The sequence below is a fragment of the Rhinoraja longicauda genome, chromosome 3 (genome assembly GCF_053455715.1).
Source record: "Rhinoraja longicauda isolate Sanriku21f chromosome 3, sRhiLon1.1, whole genome shotgun sequence".
Taxonomy (NCBI): Eukaryota; Metazoa; Chordata; class Chondrichthyes; order Rajiformes; family Arhynchobatidae; genus Rhinoraja; species Rhinoraja longicauda.
Genome location: NC_135955.1, coordinates 14,843,771 through 14,864,633, shown reverse-complemented (window position 1 = coordinate 14,864,633; position 20,863 = coordinate 14,843,771). Strand labels below are relative to the sequence as shown.

Sequence of the window (20,863 nt, the reverse complement as noted above, 5' to 3'; positions counted from 1 at the left end):
GGACCAAATGGCCTCCTCCTGCACCTATTTTCTATGTTTCTCTGTTTATATGTAGTATAAATAAACTTTCAGGTAACACATTTATCTACAGCAGTCTTTTTGAGACTTGTCAAGAGAAGTATTATCACTTTCACTGACACAAAAATAAATAAACCCTAGTAAAAAATAGGTGTTGCCTGCATCACTTGTTAGAATCCATAAAACGTTTAATGTTATTTGCACTGCCCTCACTTTCATTTGCTCAGGTTTGCTTGACTGCATGGCCCTGTGGACCTGTTGGAAAATCTCTTAAGTGAGTAGACTTGCCAGAATCAAACTTCTGGGAGTGAAAAGAGATTCACCATGGTTGGATCTGGAAGTTGACAGCAGAAAGACCTTCCCATTCATCACAATCTTACCAATGTTCCGTGCTCTGAATTAAAACATACAGTCTTTTACCCAGGCTCGGGGAATCATGAACCAGAGGGCATAGGTTTAAGGTGAGAGGGGAAAGATTTAATAGGAATCTGAGGGGCAACTTTTTCATGCAAAGGGTGGTGGGTACATGGAACAAGCTGTCAGAGGAGGTCGTTGGTGCACGTACTATAACAGCATTTAAAAGACATTTGGACAGGTATACGGACAGGAAAGGTTTAGAGGCATATGGACCAAGGACGGGACTAGTGTAGATGGGGCAGCTGGGTCGGCATGGGCAAGATGGGCTGAAGGACCTGTTTCGGTGCTGTACGGCTGGCTCTATGACTCTATCTAAAAGGATGGCACAGTGACGTAGCTGGTAGAGCTGGTCGAGCTGCTGCCACTCAGCGCCAGAGACCCGCCTTCATTGCTAACCTCAAGTGCTGTCTGTGCGGATGTTTGCACATTTGCCCTGTGACTGCATGGGTTTTCTTCTGGGTTCTCCAGTTTCCTCCCTCATCCCAAAAGCATGCGGGGTTTGTAGGTGAATCGGCTTCTTGTAGTGTGTGGAGAGTGGATGAGAAAGTTGGATAGCATAGAACTAGTGTGAACGGGTGATCGATGGTCAGCGTGGACTCAGTCACAGGCAAAAGGCCTGTTTCCATGCTGTATCTCTAAACTGTGACCGCGTGGGTTTCTTCCAGGTGGCCCAGCTTCCTCCCACCTCCCAAAGACATGCAGGTTCGTAGATTAATTGCCCTCTGTAAATTGCCCCTCGCGTGAAGGGAGTGGGTGCGAAAGAGCGAGGACATGGAACTAGTGCATGTGGGCTGAAGGGCTTGTTTCCATGCTGTATCTTTCAATTGATCAAAACCTGCTGGGGTGATATCACTTCAGAGAACACTCAAGCGCCAAATGCCAGATGTAGAATTCAAAGTGAAATGCATTATGAGCGGCCTTAAGAGGTGTTGTTATAGTTCAGGCTTTTCCAGTCGTTCTTGAACTGAGTGCACTCTGCTGAGGAGGTTCCCCCAAGGCTCCGTGGAGCCAACTCTCTATGCATGAGATCCGGTGTACAAATCAGAGAAGAATCCATAAATACCATAAATACCACAAATTCCGAATGCAATTTGATATTGCAATATGTCAAAGTGATATATCCTTGAAAAGATGCCGAAACAATGTTTGTTACCACGTGAACCTAACTCTTTGCTGAGATTACGTGTATTTGAAAAGTGCAGCTCGACAACGGAACAGGAGTGAACTGAAAGCATTGATACGCAAGGCTGTTGGATGAACTCTGAAATCAATCAGCAGCACAGAAACATAGAAAATAGGTGCAGGAGTAGGCCATTCGGCCCTTGGAGCCTGCACCGCCATTCAATATGATCATGGCTGATCATCCAGCTCAGTAACCCGTACCTGCCTTCTCTCCATATCCCCTGATCCCTTGAGCCACAAGGGCTACATCTAACTCCCTCTTAAATATAGCCAATGAACTGGCCTCAACTACCTTCTGTGGCAGAGAATTCCACAGACTCACCACTCTGTGTGAAGAAATGTTTTCTCATCTTGGTCCTAAAAAGACTTCCCCCTTATCCTTAAGCTGTGACCCCTAGTTCTGGACTTCCCCAACATCGGGAACAATCTTCCCGCATCTAGCCTCTCCCCTTAAGAATTTTATATGTTTCAATAAGATCCCTCCTCAGTCTTCTAAATTCCAGCGAGTATAAGCCTAGTCTATCCAGTCTTTCTTCATATGAAAGTCCTGCCATCCCAGGGATCAATCTGGTATCCAGGTTGTGAAGCGAAGCCCTGACCACAGCTATGTAAGAGGAATTTGCTTGTTAGACTCCACTCTCTCCCCCCCAACAACAGTTGGGTGGCAGTGGCGCAGCTGGGAGAGCCGCTGCCTCATGGCTCCAGAGACCTGGGTTCGATCCTGACTTCGGGTGTTGTCTGTATGGAGTTTGCACGTTCTCTCTGTGACTGCGTGGGTTTCCTCCGGGTGTTCCGGTTTCCTCCTATACCCCAACCAAAGGCATACAGGTTTGTAGGTTAATTGTAGGTTAGTTGGCCTCGGTAAATTGTCCCTACTTTTGTAGGGAATGGGGTAACAGGTGGTCAATGGTTGGTGTGGACCCGGTGGGCCAAAGGGGCTGCTTCCATGCTAAACTAAAAACCACCCTCATCTGGCAATTTACCCGTTGAAGGTTCCATCACCACAGAGATCAGCCTGATATTTTGCAGTATGTTTACATCAATAAATCCACTGGAAGTGAGTGCTGTCTTGGTGTGTGTTAGCGGGTATTAGCGGAGTGTGAGGTGGTGGTCAGGAAGATATGGTTACTGTATTCAATCAAATCGGTCCATGGTCCAGTTCAACAATCAGCAAGGCAGAGGGCGGAAAAAAATTGTTTCGGCAGAAAGACAATTTTTCCTAAAACCAAAACTCAATAAATTTAGAAGAAGACAAAGTCAGGCCCATCCGTGGAGAACATTGATAGGTGATGTTTCAGGTTGGGACCCTTCATCGGACTAACCAGCATCTGCAGTTCCTTTCATCACAATAAGTTTAGAACCTCTACCACAGCACAGAAATAGGCCCGTTGGCCCAACTTGCCCAGGCCCACCTAGATGCCCCATCTACACTCGTCCCACCTGCCTGCTTTGGGCCCATATCCCTCTAAACCTTTCCTATCCTATCCAACTTTACCAACATTAATACTGTCTACCTGACCCGCTGATTTACGACAGCATTTTGTGTCCATCTATGGAAAATCCATTGCTGGTATTGGCGTGATCATTAATAACCCTCCTTCACGCCTGACCCTTCAAATATTTGCCTTCTAAAGATCATGACTGAATCTGCTCCCTCTGTGTATAAGAGTCCATTTTCTGTTCAAGTTATTTTTGTCAGTCTATTCGACGCCAACCCGCCCTCCATTGGTGCCTTCTTCCTTATTCGCTCGACGTCCTTGGGTAATAGTGCGCAACTCAGCCGATGCCTCTCCTATCTCAGAGCAGGAAGTGAGTAGAATGAGTTCAAACCCAACTCCACAGACAGAGGAATGATAATTTAGGCCAAACTCCAGTGGAGTTCAATGATATTTTATTGTCACTTGTACCTAGGTATGGTGAAATGCTTTGTTTTGTATACAACCCGGTAAAGTCATATATCAGACCTCGCTTAAAGAGTACACAAGTGTCGCCATGTTTCCGGCGCCGACAAAGACACAAAGGTTAATCGAACAGTCCTATCTCCTGCCTGCTGCCGCACGTGGCAGCAGGCGCCCCATCCCCCCCCACCCCTCTCCCCCCGCCGGGCCCAACTTCGTTCTCAACGGCGCCCCGCCAGGTAGCTCCCGGCAGTGCGGGTCCCCCTGCGTTCTCGACGCTCCACCTCCATTTGTTTGTCAGGCGTCAGATCCTCGAGGACATCCAGCAGACGCATCAGAAGCAAATCACATGGAGCCCAGCAAGGGAGTCTGAATCTAAGCTGGGATTGTCAGTGTGAATCTGGGAAATCAGAGCTTGGTTTGAGGACTGCTCTGCCCGAGACCCCGAGAAGCTGCAGAGAGTTGATAGTGAAGTGTTCAGAAAGCTGATGTTTCAACTTTCCTGGAAATATCATACTTATGCCCTGTGACAATCACCGACAGACGTTCCCATAAATTGAAGATACACAACAAAATGCTGGAGTAACTCCACGGGTCAGGCAGCATCTCTGGAGAGAAGGAATAGGTGACGTTTCGGGGTCAGGACCCTTCTTCAGACAGGGTTTTGACCCATGACCCCATCTACTGAACGAATGAATGAAAGGTATGAGTAGACCATTTGTTCTTTGCACCTTTTCATACCTTTAGTTTCCCACCCCCGACTCTCACTCTGAAGAAGGGTCTCGACCCGAAACATCACCTATTCCTTTTCTCCAGAGATGCTGCCTGTCCCGCTGAGTTACTCCAGCCTTTTGTGTCTATCTTCGATGTCAACCAGCATCTGCAGTTCCTTCCCACACACTCCTTCTCATAAATTGCTATACCCTGCAAGGCATAAACTTCCCAATGCATTAAGGGTTGCATTTATATTAAAACATGACCTCCCTATTGCATTTTTATTTCTGTCGGTAGAGACAGCAACTTTCCCTACAATATTAGCTATGAGTTCAGTACTTGTGCATTTGACAATAAGTTTGGCTTGATTTAGTTTAGTTTATCGTGGTCATGTGTACTGAGGTACAGTGAAAATCTCTTTGTTGCGACCTATCCAGTCAGCGAAAAGACAATACACGATTACAATCGAGCCGTCCACAGTGTACAGATGCAGGATAAAGGGGAATAACATATAGTGCAAGATCAAGACCGATTAACGACAGTCCGCGGGTCTCCAATGAGGTAGCTGGTAGCTCAGGACCACCCTCTCGTTGTTGATAGGGTGGTACTTGGCTGCACAGCCGTGGGTGTGTAAGGGGTAGTGAAGGCAGCTTCCCCAATCTGCAAAAAGAAATTTAACCAGCCGTCTTGCTGATGAGACGCAATATCTACAAGTTACTGACGAGGCAGCTCCAAGTACAGGAACGGCACATCGCCAGACACCAGGGCACTGTGAACTTCTGTCACTGTGATTTTTCAGCACAGCTTCCTTCCATTTGTTATTTTGAGGGTGGAAAATGCTTGGCTTGCAAAGCTCGGTATCTGCGGCCAGTCATTTGCTGATTGAGGATATCATTCTGTGCCAATGCACCAAAAAACATTCGTTTATTTTGATTTAGTTTATTGTCACGCTTACCGAAGTAGAGTGAACAACTTTTGTTGCGTGCTAACAAGTCAGCGGAAAGTCTGTACATGGTTACCATCGAGCCATCCACATGATAAAGGGAATGACGTTTCGTGCAAGATAAAGTCCAGTGGAAGAAGTGACACTGATGTATCAAGGCACTGGAGGGAAAGCTGGGGAAGTTTGGCAAGGTATTACTGGGGCTGGTGAATTTTGCTTTAATGAAGAGATTGTTGACGCTGGGACTTATTTTCTTTGGAAAGAGAGAGTGGAGATTTAATGGAGTTGAATAATATTGTAAGAGACTGAATAGGGGTATACAAGGAATAACTGCCTCCCTTGGCAGAGGCAAATCATTGATAAAGGATGAAAAGAAAAAATATGTTGCACAGTAAGATCATGCACATCACATTTATCCAGTGATGGGTAGATGCTGAAAGGTCAAGAAATCAGTCACTACAGACCAAGCATGGGAAGTCAAAGTTGCAGAAGTAAATTCATTTATGGCCACATGATCTCTTTCCTAGAACGTGGACAGCTACAGACGATATAAACACAAAATGCTGAGTAACTCAGTGGGTCAGGCAGCATTCTTGTTATTGAGGGCGTGCAGCGTAGGTTTACTAGGTTAATTCCCGGAATGGCGGGACTGTCATATGTTGAAAGACTGGAGCAACTAGGCTTGTATACACTGGAATTTAGAAGGATGAGAGGAGATCTTATCGAAACGTATAAGATTATTAAGGGGTTGGACACGTTAGAGGCAGGAAACATGTTCCCAATGTTGGGGGAGTCCAGAACAAGGGGCCACAGTTTAAGAATAAGGGGTAGGCCATTTAGAACTGAGATGAGGAAAAACTTTTTCAGTCAGAGAGTTGTGAATCTGTGGAATTCTCTGCCTCAGAAGGCAGTGGAGGCCAATTCTCTGAATGCATTCAAGAGAGAGCTGGATAGAGCTCTTAAGGATAGCGGAGTCAGGGGGTATGGGGAGAAGGCAGGAACGGGGTAGTGATTGAGAATGATCAGCCATGATCACATTGAATGGCGGTGCTGGCTCGAAGGGCCGAATGGCCTCCTCCTGCACCTATTGTCTATCTCCGGAGAATAGTAGGTTGCGTTTCGGGTCCAGACCCTTCTTCAGACCGAGAGTCCGGGGAGAGGGAAACTAGAGGTATGAAAAGATTCAGAACAAATCAGAGCCGGCACTGATGACCAAGGAAATGTGGAGCCCACAATGGTCCATTGTTGGCTGTGGAAGAGGTGGTATCGAAGGGATAGACATGCACAGCAGTGGAACAGGCCCTTTGGGCCACAATGTGCTGTATACGTTGCCACTTTAAACTGCACATCTGATCGATATCCCTTCACCTCCTGCCTGTCCATGTTCTGTCTAAATGCGTCTTGACTGCCACTGTTGTATCTGCTTGCACTACCTCTCCTGGCAGTATATTTCAGGCAATCCCTTCTCTGTGCAAACAAACTTGCCTCACAAATATAATTTAAGCTTTGCCCCTCTCACCTTAATCTAGGGCGGCACAGTGGCACACCGGTGGAGCTGCTGGCTCACAGCGCCACAGACCTGGGTTCGATCCTGACTACGGGAGCTGTCTGTACGGAGTTTGTACATTCTCCCCATGATCACGTGGGTTTTCTCCGAAATCTTCGGTTTCCTCCCACACTCCAAAGGCGTACAGGTTTGTCAGTTAATTGGCTTGGTGTATGTGTAAATCGTCCCTGGTGTGTATGGGACAGTGTTAATGTGTGGGGATCGGTCCTGGGCACCCAGAACTGCACGCAATACTCCTAACCCAGATCGATGAAGCCAAATATGCCAAATGTCTTCTTTACCACCTTATCAACGTGTAGTTCAGTGTTGTAGGTTTCACTAGGATGGTCACCTAAAATCCAATGATAATGTTTCATTTAAATATCCAGAGATCTTTACCAAATATTGATTTAATGCAATCTAAACCAAGGGGAAAAAAAGTCTTTGGCTTGAACAACAGTGAATTTTAATGGTGCAAAGAAGAAAGAAAATCTTTAAAATATTTCCTCTTTAGAGACAGTCGCTTGGGGTCTGAAGAAGGGTCTCGACCCGAAACATCACATGTCCATCCCCTCCTGAAATGCTGCCTCACTCACTGAGTTCCTCCAGCACTTTGTGTTTTGCTCAAGATTCCAGCATCTGCAGTTCCTTGTGTCTGTTGAGATCAAGGACGACCTACTTCCACTGCACTTCTCTGGATTCTGAGGTGACTGCTGTAGGAACTGTAGACACTGGCACACAGTGGAGCAAGAGGTGCTCCACAGGCTGGAAGGTTTATAAAATGGGCTTCTTCCTCCGCTGTTCATGGAGGGCTTTCAGAGGTGTCGCGGACGTGGCGCCCGCCCGGAAGACGCGAAGGCTCATCGGACGGCGAAACCGGGAGGGAGCTGGAGACGTCCGATGCGAGGAGCAAGGGCAAGGTAGGAGGGTGAACCGGGGAATGCCTCCAGCGCCTTCAAGATCGGCTGCAGGAGGCGTCCCTAGGACACAAAGATGGCCGAGCGAGGAGAGGGGAGGGACGTCGGTTTGTGGGAACTGCTCCAGTACATCGAGCGCACGGGCCGACCGAACTTTGAACTTTGAATAACGGCGCCAAAAATGGCGGCGCCCACACGTGTAATATATGCAAAACGAAATTTCACTGGGCAGTTGCATATTTGCTTATGGCAAATAAAGCATAGGACAGTAGAACAAAGAACAGGAGAACACGGAACATAGGACAGGAGAACATGGAACATAGAACAGGAGAACATAGAACAGGCCAGTAGAACATAGAACATAGAACAGAAGAACAGAACATAAGACAGTAGAACATGGTGCAGATGGGGTTACTTTCAGAGAAAACCCATCAGAAACCAAAAATATCGTAGGTCAAAATGCACTGAATACACGTGATCGTGAGCCCGGGAGGTGAGCTGCGGCTCGCTACGGGTTGCTGCCGTTTGCACCATCGCAAAGTCGAAATATCGAGAGTGGAAGCATCGTAAGGCACCTGTGTTGAGTCTTCCTGGTGTATGAGCTTGAGATACTCAATACCATTCCGAATGGTCCTTCTCTGCTTTAAATGCCAATGGACCATTAACACCTTATGTTCCATCTGGGCACATTCTCGCCTTCTGAACTCCATATTGAATTCTATAACACAGGTGACTTGATGTCTTGGTCTGCCTCAGATGTCCATGAGATACGAGCTCATGTTGTTTTGTTCATCCTTTCTTTTCTTGGGACTGAAGATGAACCAAGTCTGACCTCTGGGGCATGTCTTCCAGCTCAGTATTTCAAAACTCCTACATCCTTTTTTTCTATGATTTCTCTCTCTCTAACTGCTCCCATTCACTCATTGAGGCAGATAACCTCACTTACACCTTATCCCTGTGGTCTGCCCAGTTTTACCATATCAGAAAATATATCAGAGACAACACGGTGGAGGTGTATGATATTATATAGTTGTAGAGCCAGGGAATCATACAGAGTGGAAACTAGGCCCTTCGGTCCAACTTGCCCACGCCAACCAAACCAATATGCCCCATCTATGCTAGTCCCGCCTCCCGCATTTGGCCCATATCCTTCTAAACCTATCCTATCCATGTACCTGTCTAAATGGTTCTTAGACTTTGTATGAAATCATGTGGGGAATCGATAGGGTGAATGCACAGAGTCTTTTTCCCTGGTTTGGGGAATCAACAACTAGAGGGCGTATGTTCAAGGTGAGAGGGGAAAGATTTAATAGGAATCTGCGGAGCAACTTTTGCACTCAGAGGTTGGTGGGTGAACGGAATGAGCTGCCAGAGTAGGCTTTTGAGGCAAGTAAAATAACAAGATTTTAAAAGACATTTAGGCAGGTAGAATAGAAAATGTTTAGAGGAATATTGGCCAAACGTGGAACATGAGATTAGGTTAGATGGAGCATTTTGGTCGGCATGGAGGATTGGGTTGACGGGCCTGTTTCCATGCTGTGTGACTTTATCTTCCTCCCCACCGTCCCTGCACCTTTCCGAGTTTCTTTTGCCTCTTTTTCAATCGTGATGATGGGTCTTTGTCCTGAAAAATTGACCCTGTTTCCCTTTCCACAATGGTGGCCTGACCTGTTGGCTATTCTAGTGTTTTCTGTTTTTCATTTCAAATTTTCAATGTTTCCAGCATCAATTCCCTGAAGACCGTGGGAACATTGTATTTCCTCAAGAAAGCCTTTCATACATCGTTAAATCTTAACCTCTGTTGTTAACCTCCGTTCACGGGTGATCTTTTTCCACAACTCAGCTCAGAAAATACTGTCTATTTTGGGAGTCTGGTGTCAGGCATGCAAGCAAATGATGTGGCCTGTCCTGTATAGTAACCAGTGTTTCAGAATCGAGGATGTTTCTTTTGCGAAAGACTCTGACATTAGTCACAATAGTCACAAGACTGCCTTAATTCTTTGGAGCGTAGGAGGCTATGTGGTAACCTTACTGAGGTGGTTGGTGGAAACCTTACAAGATCACGAGGGGTGTGGATAATGTGAACATTCACAATCTTTCATCAAGGGTAGAAGATTCAAAAATACTAGAGGACATAGGCTTGCGGTGAAAGGGGAGCGATTTAAGATGGAGAAGAGCGGGCAAATTCTTTTCACTCAGAGGGTGGGTTGTATCTGGAACGAGCTACAAGAGGAAGTTATGGAGGCAGATCCAAATATGGATACGAATAGTGAAAAGACTGGAACGAGTGGATATGGAGAGGATGTTTCCACTAGTGGGAGAGTCTAGGACCAGAGGCCTCTAGAATAAAAGAACGTACCTTTTGTGAGTAGATGAGGAGGAATTTATTTAATCAGATGGTGGTGAATCCTGGGATTCATTGCCACAGACGGCTGTGGAGGCCAAGTCAACAGATATTTTTAAGGTGGAGATTGACAGATTTGTGATTACTAAGGGTGTCAGGGGTTATGGGGAGAAGGCAGGAGAATGAGATTGAGAGGGAAAGATAGATCAGCCATGATTGAATGGTGGAGTAGACTTGATGGGCCGAAAGCCCTAATTCTGCTCCGATCACTTATGAATTCATGAATTACGGCTTTTGAAAGACATTTGGACAGCTTTATAGATATAAATGCATTAGATGGATATGGGCCAAATGCAGGCAAATAGGATTGACCCTGAATGCCAACTTGCTGGGCATGGACAAGATGGGCCAAAGGGCCTGTCTCGGTGCAATGAGTATAGCTCGTTCACTTGTCCTTCCAGCGAATTAAAGGAATTTGCAGAGACAGTGTTGGTATTTTTTTTTATGCCTTGTGGTGCCTGTTGAAGTCCAGGATTAAAAGTGGATACAAGGGTGGGATCACTGCTGCCCAGTTGACCATGAGATTGGCGCCATGTTTGATATCTGCGTCTTCAGGCACCTTCTCCTCCCAGTCAACCAACGTCCGTGCTGGTGCTTTTAAGGTGCAAGTAAACTGCACCTTCAGGCAGGTACATGTTCCAAACAGTCAGATTTCAGTCACATCTTAAATAAGCCTTGACTACTTCACCAAAGGAGATCAGGATCAAATTCCTTGGAGATTTCAGTACCAGAGTTGGGCATGAATCCAATCTCTAGAATGCTACTCCTGAAAGAGGGGAAGTAAAGGTACCCACAATGCCATACTATTGTAGATGTAGCCCAATCCATCACATACAGACCAGATTCCTCGCCATTGACTCTGTCTACACCACACTGCCTCGGGAAAGCAGCCAGCATAATCAATCTTTCCCACTCTGGTCTTCCCTTCTTCTCCCCTCTCCTGTTGGAAAAGACAGTACAGCACCTCCAAACCCTGTATCTTTCTCACGAAGAGCATCAGTTCTCCCACCAGTATTACTGTCTCCAACTACATTCTATCTTTGTCCCACACACTCCCCTGACATCGGTCTGAAGAAGGGTGTCGACCCGAAACGTCACCCATTCCTTCTCTCCAGAGATGCTGCCTGTCCTGCTGAGTTACTCCAGCATTTTGTGTCTACATCCAGTTATCACAAACATCCTCTTGAGGGCAGCACAGTGGGGCTGCTGGTAAACTGCTGCTTCATAATATCAGAGATGCGAGTTCAATCCAGACCTTGGTTACTGTCTGTGTGGACTTTTGCAGGTTCTCCCTGTGGCCCCATGGGTTTTCAATGGCTTTTAAAATGTCCTCCCATATCCCAAAGATATGTGGGTTAGTAGTTTAACTGGCCACGGTAAATTGCTCCTAGAGTGCAAGTTGAGGGGTCGAATCTGAGCTAAGTTGATAGAGAGTCATAGACTCATACGGTCATTGAGTCATACAGTGTGGAAACAAGCCCTTTGGCCCAACTTGCCCACACTGACCAACATGCCCCATCTACGCTAGTCCCACTTGCCTGCATTTGGCCCATATCCCTCTAAACCTATTCTATCCATGTATCTGTCCAAATCTTCCTGTCCAATGTCTGGCCCACTGAGTTACTTGTGTCTTTCCTTGCTAAACCTGCATATGCAGTTCCTTGTTTCTCCAGTCCATGTAACCAATTCAGCCTGTGCAATACAAATAGTGTTCACTAGTTCATCAGTTGCATTATTTCCAGTTAGTGTCATGGGGACATGTGTCATACCAAAATTACTGCATACCATATGTGGGCTCACCAAGGACTTAAATAGTTCCAGTAAGACTTCTTTATTTGTGTACTCAATTCTTCTTGCAATGAAGGGAAATATAGAATTGGCCTTTCTAATCGCCTGCTGTATTCTGTATGGCAATTTTCGCTCAATCAATTTGCTACAGCAGGCTTTGGTTAAACTAAAATCATCAGAAATCTTACCTGCTAAAGAGGCCACGTTCACAATAATTCCTCCTTTCCCACCATTCAGTTTGTTCATATGCTCCAAAGCCAAGTATGTTCCTCGTATCACAGCGATCTGGCATTTGAAAAATAGAGACATCTTTCAATAAGCAGTTTTTGTTTTCAAAAGTTCTGTTACTCCTCAATAAACTGGGTCATCTAAAAAAGATATGGGGAGTGTATGTACGTTTATTGGGCAGTGGGCAAGTCCTAAATGGGACTTGTACGGACGTTAGACGACCCCGCCCCACGATGTCTCCACTGTCTTGTGTGCATGCCATATGTACAGTCGGCAAGTCGTTGGTTCCAGCAGCTTTAGGGCTTGTCTACCTAGCATGTGAAGCCTGGGTTCGGCGGATCGCGCGGAGGAAACCACCAGAAGGTTCAACGGGCAGAAAGACGATCCCAGCAAAGCGCCGTGGAGCGCAAACAGGGCAGAGTGAGATACGTGGGACACTTCTGACCATCCACTGCATCTTGACCTGTCCCCAGCCATCACGACTATGTCTTGCTGCTGGAACCCGATAGGCCGGGACGAGAGAGTGAGGCCGACGATCTGCGCAACTCCCCCCTCACTTAAATCCAAGTCAAGCGCAAGTCATGACTTCAACCCCATACCGTGCAACCTCACGTCCTGTGGCGATGGGAGAGTGGCGAAGCAGCAGGTGTGGATACACTGGAAGCTGTAGTCACCAACCTGCACACAGGCGGCCCAGGGCATAGGGTCGCCCTCTACTGGACCGAAGCAGCAGTGGAGTTCGGCAGCCCCCCCCCCGGGTGTCTGAGCAGCCCTCTTTAGGATTCGCTCTGCTCACCTCCATGGAGGAAGGGGCTAGAAAATGTGCCTCAAACATAGCCTGCTTCACTTCACTTGGCCAGCATACCGCGGCTGGTGGGGATTCCAATCAGTGGTCAAAATAATAAGATAAACAAGTTGAAGGTGCTCGACCTCGGCACGTGGAACGTGAGAACCCTGCTGGATAACATCAAGGCAGATAGACCAGAAAGGAGAACAGCACTGGCCGCCAAAGAACTAGCTCGCTACAACGTGGACATAGCAGCTGGACCGTCCAATCTGGTGTAGCAAGCTCACCACAGGAGCCCGTGCAGCAGAGAACAGACGCACTGCAGAGGCTCAGAGGAAACGCACCGCGCGCAAGGCCCGGGCTACCTCCACTCCCACTGCATCCACTTGTGTCCTACGTGTGGGCGTGCCTTCTGGGCCCGGATTGGCCTCACCAGTCACTTCCGGACCCACAGTCACCAATCCTCCAACTGAAAGTGAAGTCATGGTCATCTTCGAACCCGAAGGACGAACAACAACACATTGACCAGCACAGAACACAGAGTGTTCAGCACGAAGTGGGCGGCACGATGGCGCAGCGGTGGAGTTGTAGCCTTACAGTGGCAGAGACCCGGGTTCAATGCTGACTACGGGTACTGTCTGACCATATTCTCCCCATGACCGCGTGGGTGTTCTTTGAGATCTTCAGTTTCCTCCCACAAATCCAAAGATGTACAGGTCTGTAGGTTAATTGGCTTGGTATAAATGTAAAAATTGTTCTTAGTGCGTGTAGGATAGTGTTAGTGTGTGGGGATTACTGATCGGTGCGGACTTGGTGGGCCGAAGGGCCTGCTTCCGCGCTGTATCTCAAAACTAAACTAAACTATAAACGAAACATAAAATGATGGAGTAACTCAGTGGGACGGGCAGCATCTCTGGAGAGAAGGAATGGGTGACATTTCGGGTCGAGACCCTTCTTCAGCCAAGAAGTGTCTCGACCCAAAACATCACCCATTCCTTCTCTCCAGAGATGCTGCCTGTCCCACTGAGTTACTCCAGCATTTTGTGTCTACCTTCGATTTAAACCAGCATCTGCAGTTCTTTCTTACACATATAAAATAAACATGGTCTATTTGCCAAAAGCAGATTGGAAACTTGTAATAACGATGCGTATGGAATACTGATGAATTGGTTCTTAGTTAATAGTTAAAACCAAGAGGCATATCTTTCCATGGCTCTGTAACAAAGACAGACTTTTCTAATTAGGAGAAAAGCAAACAGATTTAGTGCTTATTTGCCTCCCTTCCAGTTCGTCTGTCGATTATGAACTCTCCGATATGATGTTGAACTCTCAATAGAACTCAGAGTCTACATTCAAAGAAGGTAGTGCAGTAAAACAAGGAACATTGGGATGTCTGTGCCGAACATAATGCCAAATTAAACTAATCCTTTCTGCCTACATACAGTATGATCCATATCCCTCCATTCCCAATTATTCATACGCCTATCTAAATACTTAAGCGTCACTATCATATCTGCTTTCACCATTACCCTTGGCAGTGCGTTCAGGCATCTCCCATTATCTGTCTGAAAATAAACTTGCCTGTCATATCTTGTCTTGTCTCATAGAGTCGTACAGCGTGGAAACAGGCCCTTCGGCTCAACTTGCCCACACTGACCAACATGTCCCATCTGCAGTAGACCCATCTGCCTGCATTTGGCCCATATCCCTCCAAACCTGTCCTATTCTTGTATCTCTCTAAATGTTTCTTAAACATTGCGATACAACCTGCCTCATCTACCTCCTCCGGCACCTCGTTCCATGCACCCATCACCCTGCGTGTGAAGCTCTCACTTTAAAGCTACGCTCTCTAGTGTTTGACATTTCTGCCCTGGGAAAAAGGTTTTGATGGTCTATCCTATCTATGGCTCATAATTTTATATGCTTCTATCAGGTCTTCCCTTAGCCTCCGAGACTACAGAAAAAAAACAATCCAGGTTTATTCAATCTCTCCAAAGCCTCCACATCCTTCGTGTAATGGGGTGACCAGAACTTCATGAAATACTCCAAATTCAGGCTAACCAAGATTTTCTGAACCTGCTAATGACTTCCTGATTTATCCCTTGACTGATAAAGGCAAGCGTAACGTACAACTACTTTACCGCTCTCTCTACTCTGTCCAATTGTGTTGCCAACTCCTACCTTTAGACCTCTGGTCGGTCACCTTCACAAAGGGCAGCATGGTAGTGCAATGGTAGAGTTGCTGCCTTACAGCGCCAGAGACCCTGGTTCGATCTTGACTACGGGTGCTGTCTGTACGGAGATCGTACATTCTCCCTGTGACCGCGTGGGTTTCCTCTGGGTGCTCCAGTTTCTTCCCACATCCCGGGTTTGTAGATTAATGGGTTTCTGTAAATTGGCCCTGGTGTGTAGGATAGTGCCAATTTAAGGTTGGTGTTGACTCAGAGGACCGAAAGGCCCATTTCCATGCTGTATCTTCAAAACTAGAACTACAAACTAGAACTACTGGGCGGCACGGTAGCGCAGCGGTAGAGTTGCTGCTTTACAGCGAATGCAGTGCCGGAGACTCAGGTTCAATCCTGACTACGGGTGCTGCACTGTAAGGAGTTTGTACGTTCTCCCCGTGACCTGCGTGGGTTTTCTCCGAGATCTTCGGTTTCCTCCCACACTCCAAAGACGTACAGGTATGTAGGTTAATTGGCTGGGTAAAATGTAAAAATTGTCCCTAGTGGGTGTAGGATAGTGTTAATGTACGGGGATCGCTGGGCGGCACAGACTTGGTGGGCCAAAAAGGCCTGTTTCCGGCTGTATATATATGATATGATATGATATGACAACTAAATTGCTCGCTTAAGAAGAAAGAGACAATCAAGCAGTATAACAAAAATTGTAATTAGACTGTAAAACCACAGCCCAATTAGCTATCAATTGGGAATTCCAACGGCAATGTCCTGTGTGAGATGAAAGACACATCCGCCTTCCCGTAAAAAAACATCAGCGATTTTCATCTAATAATTAACTTTTTTTCCTACCAGACCATACCATAACAATCATTTGATCCATTGGGTTTATGACAGGTCCCAGTCCCATAGGTTCCACTCCCTGTCTCCAGTGGCCCTGTTAGTTATTCTCTCTCATATCCTCTACTTCGTTTCATGTTACCACTTATCTACACTAAGGATTACTTTATGTTTGCCAGTTAACCAACAAGCAGCACAAGATAGACAAAGTGCTGAAGTAACTCAGCGGGTCAGGCAGCATCCCTGGAGATAAAGAATAGGTAACGTTTTGGCTCGTGACCGCAAACTACAACTAAATCGCTCACTCTGAAGAAGGGTCTGAAGAAGGGTCACGATCCGAAACGTCACCTATTCCTTTTCTTCAGAGATGCTGCCTGACCCACTGAATGACTCCAGTAATTTGTGTCTATCTGCGCTTTAATCCAGCATCTGCAGTTCCTTCCTACACAGAAACAACAAGCGCATCTCTCTGGGGTGAGAAAAACAGGAGGATGCAGACAAAAACCTTAGGAGAGTGTGCAAACTCCGTGCAGACATCACCTGAGATCAGGTTCAAACCCGGCTGGGGCTACAAGGCAGCAGCACTAACTGCTGCGCCATCGTACCATATAAACATCTTGATAAAGCCCGCTTGAGTTATTTGCACATGTCGCGCATTACCGTGTTCTTACCAAATTAACGTCGACTGTTTTTTCCCAGTTGTTTTCATTGTTTATTCCGGCGTTGTTACACAGTATATCCAAACCTCCATAGTGTTCAATTGCTTTCTTAAAAGCACCTAAAGAATTAACACAGCATACAATCACAGAGCAGCAGAGTGTTGCAGAGTCATAGAGTGACACAGCATGGAAACAAGGCCTTTGGCCTAGCTCATCCATGCCGACCAAGGGTCCATCTGAGCTAGTCCTGTTTGCCCGCATTTGGCCCATATCCCTGTAAACCATTCCGATCCATGTACCTGTCCATGTGTCTTATAAAGTATCTGCCTCAACTACCTCCTTTGGTAGCTTGTTCCATGGACCCACCACTCTGCCGAAGAACACACTTGTTTAGCTCATTAATGCTGTGCTGGGTTGCTTGAAGACGTGGCCAGTCAGTCTCTCGCCCACTTTCCTGCTCGTTACCCCTCTGATACCTCCTCTCCTCCAGTCCTTCAACCAGTTAACTTGGATCTGTCAGGAGACACAAATGCTGGAGTAACTCAGCACGGCAGGCCGCATCTTTGGAGAGAAGGAATGGGTGACGTTTCAGGTCGTGACCCTTCATCCTTCTGAAGAAGGATCTCGACCCGAAACGTCACCCATTCCTTCCCTCCAGAGATGCTGCCTGTCCCACTGAGTTACTCCAGCATTTAGTGTCTTTCGTCAGTGTATAACCAGCATCTGAAGTTCCTTCCTACACATAACTTAGACCTGTAATCTACTAGTTATTGACCTCTCTGTCAAGCTGACAGGACTTTAGACTTTAGAGATACAGCGCAGAAACAGGCCTTTGGCCTTAGTCTGAGGGGCGACATTTTCATTCAGAGGGTAATGGATATGTGGAATGCGCTACCTGATGAGGTACTTGAGGCTGGTACTATGACAGTATTTAAAAGATACTAGACAATAGACAATAGGTGCAGGAGGAGGCCATTCGGCCCATCGAGCCAGCACCGCCATTCAATGTGATCATGGCTGATCATTCTCAATCAGTACCCCGTTCCTGCCTTCTCCCCATAGCCCCTGACTCCGCTATCCTTAAGAGCTCTATCTAGCTCTCTCTTGAATGCATTCAGAGAATTGGCCTCCACTGCCTTCTGAGGCAGAGAATTCCACAGATTCACAACTCTCTGACTGAAAACATTTTTCCTCATCTCAGTTCTAAATGGCCTACCCCTTATTCTTAAACTGTGGCCTCTTGTTCTGGACTCCCCCAACATTGGGAACATGTTTCCTGCCTCTAACATGTCCAAACCCTTAATAATCTTATACGTTTCGATAAGATACGTACTCCAAAGACGTACAGGTATGTAGGTTAATTGGCTGGGTAAATGTAAAAATTGTCCCTAGTGGGTGTAGGATAGTGTTAATGTACGGGGATCACTGGGCGGCACGGACTTGGAGGGCCGAAAAAGGCCTGTTTCCGGCTGATATGATATATGATATGATAAGATCTCCTCTCATCCTTCTAAATTTCAGTGTATACAAGCCTTGTTGCTCCAGTCTTTCAACATATGACAGTCCTGCCATTCCGGGAATTAACCTAGTGACCCAGGACAGGTACATGGACAGGAAAGGCTCAGAGGTATATGGGTCAAACGCAGGGAAATGGGACTAGCTTAGATGGGGCATCTTGATTGGCATGGAAGAGTTTAACTGAAGGGCTTTTTCTTGTGCTATATGACTGTATGACTAAATATAACATTAAACACATTGAGCAAAAACCCCACATAGAGGAATGTGGACAGGTAGACGGATAGGAAAGGTTTAGAGGGATATATGCCAAACGCGGGCAGGTGGGACTGGTGTAGATGGGCATCTTGGTTGGCATGGGCAAGCTGGGCCGACGTGCCTGTTACTGTGCTGTATGACTTTAGACTTTAGAGATACAGTGCAGAAACAAGCCCTTCGACCCACCGAGTCTGTGACGACCAGCAATCCCCATACATTAGCACTATCCGGCACACTAGGGACAATTTACAAATTTTCCAAAGCCAATTAACCTACAAACCTGTACGTCGATGGAGCATGGGAAGAGACCGGAGTACCCAAAGAAAACCCACGCGGTCACAGGGCAAATGTACAAACTCTGTACAGACAGCACCCATCGTAGTCAGGAACGAACCCAGGTCTCTGGCGCTGTAAGGCAGCAATTCTACCGCCGCGCCACTGTGCCGGCCATATAGACTCTAACACAGATCAATAAAATAAAAGTCACTCTGAGTCTAAATGTAGCAAGATGATTAAGATCTCAATAGTCCTATGGTACAAGTTAAAGCATTCATCAAATAATACATTATTGTATTTTGGACACAAATATTAATACAAGAGGCGGGTGATATGAATGTGTGTGGGTGTTGTCTGTGTGGGTTGACATTTACTGAACTAACCTACACATCACTGTTGCAACTATCAATCTGCAAAACATTGCAATCAGTTACATTGTGCTATTGATCAAATTAAGATTCAACAGTCTGTGGCTATAATGTTGATTATATTTATCGCCAAAGAGGCTCAAACCTTATCTTACGCCACTTACATTTCAACTGTTCCTCCGAGCCCACATCGCAGGCAATGAATAAACTGTTGGCACGATCAAACTCTCTATCCAGTTCCTCCTTGCATGTCTCACCGATACTACGGTTCAGGTCCAGGAGGACAACCTGGGAGTACACACAGGAGGAAGAAGGCAGAGAATGAATGGAGAGGGGGTGGAGGTAACAACGGTAAAACCGGAGAGGTAACAGGGTGGAGGAGAGGGATAGGGAGCGGGTGGAGGGAAGCGATGGAGAGAGAGGGGTGGAGGGATGGGATGGTGAGGGAATGGGCTGGAGGGAACATGGACGGAGGAGAGGACAGAGAAAAGGAGTGTAAGAAGGGTTGGAGAAAGAATGTACGGAGGAGGGAGGGAGTGAGGGAAAGGATGGAGAGAGTGTAGAGGGGAGGGGAGGAAGGAAGGGATGGCAAGGGAATGGAGAGAGGGAAGTAGAGAACGGATGAAGAGAGAATGAAGCGGAGGGATGGAGAGAACGATAGAGAGAATGGACGCTTGGCGAGAAGGGATGGAGTGAGATTAGTGGGGCGGGATGGAGGGAAAGGAATGGAGAGAGAACTGAAAGTGAAATGGAGAGAAGGGAACAAGAGATCGTTGGGAGGGATGGAGAGAAGGTAGGGAAAGAGAACAGGGGGGGGGGGTTGAAAGGAAAGAATGGAGAGAGAACAGAAATTGGGATAGAGGGAAGGGATGGAGGGAATGTAGCGAGGGGGGGGATGAGGTTGCGAGGGAATGGAGGGGGGGGGGTGGTGGAGGGAAGGGACGGAGAACCGGGGAAAGGCAGCGCCGGCGAATCTCTCTCGGAATGAGGGGTGGGGGGTGGGTGGGTGAGGGGTGATGGGTGGGTGGGGGTGATGGGTGGGTGGGGGTGGAGGGGTGGGGGGTGATGGGTGGGTGGGGGTGGTGGAGGGTGGGGTGGGTAGGGGGTGGAGGGGTGTGTGGTGGAGGGGTGGAGGGTGTGGGTGGGTGGGTGGGGAGTGTGGGTGGGTGGTGGAGGGTGGGTGGTGAAGGGGTGGGTGGTGGAGGGGTGAGGTAAGGGGTGGAGGGTGATGGGTGGGTGGGGGTGGTGGAGGGTGGGTGGAGGGGTGGGTAGGGGGTGGAGGGCGGGTGGGGGGTGTGGGTGGGTGGTGGTGAAGGGGTGAGGGGTGGGGAGTGGAGGGTTGGGTGGGGTGTGGAGGGGTGGGTGGGGTGTTGAGAGGTGGGTGGGGGGGTGGGGGGGTGAGTGTACCTTGCAACCCTGCTGGAGGAGCGCCTCGCTGAACGCCCTGCCGATGCCCTGCGCCGCTCCGGTCACCAGGGCCACTTTGCCACACAGAGCCATCTCTGCCTGGGGTGGGGTGGGGCGGGGGGCCGGGCAAGGAGGGGGACCTCTATCAACTCTGCCAGCAGCGCCGGCTCCCGGAGCCAAAGTGGGCTGTCACCCTGCGTGCGGACTACTTCAGCAAAGTTCTCCTCCCTCCCCTCCCTCCTCCCTCCTCCCTTCCCTCCCCTCCCTGCACTCACCGCCCTCAATCTGCTGGCAATACTTGCATCACGTGCTGGATGTTTGTGAGCTTTCTGTGACGGCGGGACAAACGCACTGGGAGGATGCATCACCCCCCCCCCCTCCCAAAGCCTCAGTCCTCTCTCACCACCCCCACCCTACCCCCCACACTCCCCTCCCCTCCCCTCCCCTGCACCACAGAGCCTCTTCCCTTGCTCCCTCTCAGCCACGCACTGTCAAGGCAAAAGCACAAAGTACTTTAA

At 47.7% G+C, this 20,863-nt stretch overlaps 1 protein-coding gene across 2 annotated transcripts in view; it reads right to left on the bottom strand.

The window, feature by feature from the left end:
• LOC144612518 (15-hydroxyprostaglandin dehydrogenase [NAD(+)]-like) overlaps positions 1-20,498 on the bottom strand; it is a 37,162-nt gene extending 16,664 nt beyond the window's left edge. For both annotated transcript variants that reach the window (XM_078432110.1, XM_078432112.1), the window contains exons 1-4: positions 20,346-20,498; positions 19,103-19,226; positions 16,534-16,640; positions 12,016-12,112 (exon numbers count right to left, since the gene is read on the bottom strand). In XM_078432110.1, coding sequence (XP_078288236.1) covers positions 12,016-12,112; positions 16,534-16,640; positions 19,103-19,226; positions 20,346-20,438 — 421 coding nt within the window. In that variant the 5' untranslated portion in view covers positions 20,439-20,498. The remainder of the gene's footprint in view (positions 1-12,015; positions 12,113-16,533; positions 16,641-19,102; positions 19,227-20,345) is intronic.
• Positions 20,499-20,863: the final 365 nt, after the last annotated feature.